Raw genomic sequence first — 5,416 nt, forward strand, 5'->3', positions numbered from 1 at the left:
CAATACCAAATAATCCGCACGGGAGGTGAGTTCACTTTTCTTACCATTTATAAAGAATAAATATATCCTGTGAGAAATAAGTGGAGAGCGAGTAATAAGTACATTTTTAAAAGCATCTAGGCGCCTTTTTTAAAGAAAATTTGCTTAGGTAAAAAAGAGCCAGTCCGGGATGGTGGAATCAAATGAATTAGAACATTATGGATAACGAATAAAATGGAAGGTTACTTGACTAAAGTTTTAACATTTTTAATGATTAGATGTGAAACTGTAGCGGTGTAAGTAGAGTCGATGCATGAATTATTATATGACTCTTTGCTTACTATTAGCTTATTTGAAGCTGGGTTGAAAACCCTCAGGAAGGTATATAGGGGGACCAAACTCCAACATGTACGTCTCGCAACTTTAAGACGGGAACCGCGACAACGGGTTTAGGAAAGCCGTATAAAGGGTGGCATGGGCGCCACCTGGAATAAACGTGTAAGAATCTCCACTGCTAGAATAAAGTAGACGCTATTGGCTGCGACAAGGTTAAAGCTTAGATAAAATGCAAAAAGAAGGGGGAAAAGAGGAGGTATGGAGGCGAGAAAAGAGAGTGTGTGAGAGTGATCATAATATGTATGAACATTTTAATATCGTTATGTTATTGTCAACGAATCAACACCAGACTTAAGCTAAAACAAATAGCTCCTCTTTTAGGAAAAATAAGGGAAACCCTCAACTCATGGGATGTAATGGATGTGAAGCAGCGTTTTTTTTTGAAAATTATGCTAAATTTTTGCCTTTACTAAATTGTCTAAGGTAAAGCCTAAATTTTGAAAACAAAATCGTTACATATTATAAATTTTAATTTTCTTTTACCGCTTTAAAAACAGGTGCGGGTTGACGTAAAACAACCATCCAGTGGTAAGATTGCAAAAGTGGTCTTGACAGCGGTGCCTGCCATTTACTTTTCAATTCCGATGGCTTATCGAACGCTAATCCCGCATAGCTCTTAATTTTGTCAGACCAAATGGCTACATACAGACCAAAATAGAGAAGTTTAAGTCGTGGAACTTAACCGAGCATCACAACAAGGAGCGAACTTAATAAGTCCGAGGTAGTAAGAGAACATGATGACCTATCGCTAATATAGTTGTTCTAATGGAAATGGAGACATGTACAGGAGAAAACAACGAGAAATAAAACCTGTACGTCTACAGGAAGTTTTAATCACAACACCCTTCTATAGCAGAAAGCAGCTAGTCTCCTTGAGATAAGAGGAATCAACGCTTGGGTAACCGGTCACCTGGCGAGAACAGCGGATCACTTGGGTTCGCGTCCTTGCGACTGCGAGAGACCGAGAGTCGCTTGGACCTCACACCTTGTGGTAAAACATTATCATAGTCGGAGTCGGTCTACAACAATTCGACGACCCCCTTGTGAGTCGCCACTTCAACGATGACGGTTTAATGGTCTTTAAGCCTACTCTGTGCAGAGCCTAGAACCGACCTAATCGCCTTGGTAGACAGGAAATAGGATGAATGGCTATTCGAGCTGGGTCTGTAATGGCCTGCCCGACGGTAAGATGGGGTACACCCAAAGTCGACTCTGTCTTAATTTTGTACTCTCGTTGGTTTACAAGACTAAAAATAACAATCTATAGTTGCGGGGACCTTCTCATACGAAGTCGCCATTATTACAGGAAACCACCATTCTAGATGTTACGGGATGTCCGATGATAATATGTAATAAAAATCGCCGCAAACGGGGCCAGGAGGGGAGAGAGATTAAGCAATGTACCTCTTTTATAATAAAAGCCCTTGGTTAGGATAACTTTCTTACATTAAAAATAAGTGTAGAAGCATAAATGGAAAAATCTGTGAAATCAACACGCCGGTTTGCTTCGGTACTGTAGTATTTGGAGGAAGACGTACTGGGTACGGAACGCCAGGAAAGACGTTAAAATTCTCTGTTAAAGCGAGGGTAATCAAATCTTCATAATATAGTCGTAAAAGCTTGCAACAGAAATAACGGTAGAAATAACTTAATGCCAACTCGCCTTTTTTGCTTCATTTTAACTAATATGCCCAGCCCGTCACCCATCAAGTCACACACTACACCCAACGATGCTTAACCTCTGGCTTGAACATATTTCGATTTTGTAGCAGAATTGAATAAAAAACTATAAGATGAAGTTTAAAAATAGATTTTTATGTTTTTTGAATGAGTGCTTTGATTTTTTTGGCATTAGGTACCTAGCATATTTTTATTTGTTCAAATTGTATGGTTTTATTATTTTCCTTCCGTTCGTACTATATTGAAATTATTTTATGCTATAGGTATTTTGTTTTATATTTTTCAAGGGGTTTATGTCCCTGTAACTGTTGAGGTTTTTAATGACGGGGTTTTACCATCCATTTGGGTACAAGTTACCCGCCTACTAACACTAACCTCACCCGGGCCCGGGCTGAGTTGGACTGGGAAAAGACAGCAAAAGAGTGATTGTCCAGATGACAACGTTAAGCATGTATATCAACTACGCTCAACGTTGCTTAAGTTCAATGATCCATAAGGACCTGGTGCATTCAACATGCTATCTCCACTGTCTCACCTAGGCTATAGGTACCTAATGGTTTAACCTAATAGTTTTAAGTTGCCATGAGTTGGTTTGTTGCTATTCCCGAAAGATGCTGCGGCTCAGAAACACCCTAAATTCCTAAAACCTCGTAGGAAACAAAAACTAATAGAATATGTTAATAAATTGTTCTCGCTAGAAGAATACTACTATCTTAGTATTCAATATTTGCCTAGGTTATCTACATTTCCCAATGTAATCACTTAATCAGAGTAGTTAGCATGTCATAAAGATGGATAAGTAGTGAGTATGGTAAACCCAAGATAAAAGATAAATCTGACGTTGGTGTTAGCGATGTACATTAACTATGAATGTAGATCTCCGCGACAAGTACCAGTTTAAATTTAAATACTGTTCAGCAAATAACCGAGAGAATGAGATCGATTTATTTTGGCTGTGTAATAAAATAAGGATGAGACGCTTCTTTGTTCAATTCCGTCAATATTGGTAGGGCCAAAGAATGGCTATCATCAGTAAGGCAGCTTTTACTGCCACTGCGACCTGATTAGATCTTTTGTGACTTTCCGTTATTTATTCGATTATACCTCTTGTGTTGAAAAGCACGAAATGAAAAAATAAATTCTATACTTTCTCATATTTCAGGAGGCATATTTCTCTTCTACGTTATCTTCTATTCCATCCTAGCCTGTCTGTTCGCAATATGTATGTACGTCCTAATGTCTACCCTCACAGATGAATATCCTAAGTTACAGCTAGATGAATCCATCATAGGAGTAAATCCTGGTGAGTAACACATAACTCGCAAGCATGCTAACATTTTTATACAGAATCTTATGAACGCCTTAAAAAATAATGACTATGCAATGTGCTACCTTCATATAAGTAAGCCAATTAAGTTATTTCCGCTTGAGGACACTAATAGCCGGGGCCATAAAACAAGTTTAACCTCGATTCAAGTTTAACTCTCGTTAAAGCGAGACTAAACTTAAACGGATTTACTGACTTTCTGGACCCGGCCCTAAAAAATACCTACTTCAGTTGAGGGAATGACCAAAATTTTCAAAAATCTCGCCTGCGGCGCTGGATAAAACTGGTCGACAGACTGTCAACTTTTTTTTGTAATCACCAATATTTGTTATCTTTCAGGGCTTGGATTCAGACCAATGTCTTCAGATCCTGAAGCTGCCTCTCTCATACGATACAAAATCAACAACACTGAGAGTGCTAGTATGTGGACTAAAGAGATCGATAATTATCTGGAAGGTAATCTATTGTTTCCCGATCTGGAAGGTAGGTAACGTATTGTACATGCTGCTCAATAATATTGCACAAACTGAATTTTTCCGGTTTTTTCCCGAACTGCAGTTGTTCAATTTTGCAAATTTTCGGTTGAATTATTAAATTATTATTCATTCGATTTACTGTGAAATCTCATACCATTGCAGTTTGAAATTTATAACTGACTGTTCCGCCGAAATTTCCAGTGTACAAAAACCCTCAGAAATTGCCTGGAAATCAAGTGAAGTGTGACTATGACAATCCACCTCCCCAGGGAAAAATATGCGAAATCGAGTTGGAAAAGAACATGGGCCCATGTACAGAGGCTTTCAACTATGGCTTCACTGCCGGTAAACCCTGTGTGTTCATCAAATTAAACAAGGTAAATTTTTTTTAAAAGATGGAAATGTAACTGCTGGGGTATTATCGCCCCGTAAATTAGCGTACCGTTAACTGAACTCTTTAACGTTATTTGACGAAAACTCGTTTGTCTTACCTCTTGCACAATTAGATGGACGATGATTCTATTGTACCTAATGGGGCATGTTCATTGTTCTTTGAAACCACGGTCTATTACTGTCGACTGATCGGTCCTTTTCATTTTTACAAAGCTCTTGCATTCCTAACATCCCTTAAATGATGCTTTTCCACCTTGGTCTTACCGCGCCATCTCTGTAGGGATGAAAAAATATAAAATAAGTTGAGTGAGTACTTAGTAAACATGATATGGGATAATGCAAGTGCATTACTATTGTTTAGTGCAAGTGTTTGACATTAGATAATATTTCGTGATTAATTGCCACAGCAACACATATTCGTGTGAATGTGATGTATGTGAGCAATGACATGCTCTTTAATGAGGTCGTACTTTCTTTGTGGGACTTGTATGGAGTTATTCGTAGTACAGATAACTCCAGATTGCAATTTCCAACCCTGGAAATTTCCGAATTGAGGAGACTCCATTTTGGATGTTGAAAACTTCAAATCGTTTATGTACAAGCGCTACCACGCCACCTAGTTTTAACTTGTTGAATTGAAATTTGTATTTTCCTTTAAAATAAGGAAAATGGCTACTCACACGACTACAGGTTGGTTAAGAAATAGTAGAGAATGCCATAGGCATTAAACACCCTTGGTTGAACTTTATTTTATTATTCCATAACTTGTTATCATTATTTGTAAATATATTTTTGAAAATAAAAGTAGATTAAATTGTTTAAATATAACACTATGACATAACAATGATATGTATGTTTGAATACCTATATTACCTATTCCAGATTTACGGCTGGGAACCTGACTACTATCAAAGTTTGGATGAGCTACCCCATGAAATGCCAGTCACACTGAAAAGTTACATTACACACGCTGTCAATATTAGCGTTGCACATGTAAGTTGACAGTCTAAATTTTAACCCTTTAGTGACCGTTTGTTATGGAGAACGTCTAAACCTCGATGTAACCTACAGTTTGCATCGGTCACCAAAGGGTTTATTTGACAATTTTTAAGTCTGGTAGTTTGACTAGTTTGTCCGAGATAAGGAAAGTCAAAAATTTTCAACG

General features: G+C 37.8%; 1 protein-coding gene across 1 annotated transcript in view; it reads left to right on the forward strand.

The window, feature by feature from the left end:
• The window catches only part of LOC103523508 (sodium/potassium-transporting ATPase subunit beta-2-like), a gene marked incomplete at its 5' end in the record, with an annotated part of 10,110 nt that extends 4,857 nt beyond the window's left edge, over positions 1-5,253 (forward strand). The window contains 4 exons of the mRNA XM_026833007.1: positions 3,176-3,358; positions 3,722-3,838; positions 4,060-4,235; positions 5,134-5,253. Of these exons, the coding sequence (XP_026688808.1) occupies positions 3,176-3,358; positions 3,722-3,838; positions 4,060-4,235; positions 5,134-5,253 (596 nt within the window). The remainder of the gene's footprint in view (positions 1-3,175; positions 3,359-3,721; positions 3,839-4,059; positions 4,236-5,133) is intronic.
• Between the last annotated feature and the right edge of the window lie 163 nt (positions 5,254-5,416).

Source organism: Diaphorina citri, unplaced genomic scaffold (genome assembly GCF_000475195.1).
Source record: "Diaphorina citri unplaced genomic scaffold, Diaci psyllid genome assembly version 1.1 scaffold25075, whole genome shotgun sequence".
Taxonomy (NCBI): Eukaryota; Metazoa; Arthropoda; class Insecta; order Hemiptera; family Psyllidae; genus Diaphorina; species Diaphorina citri.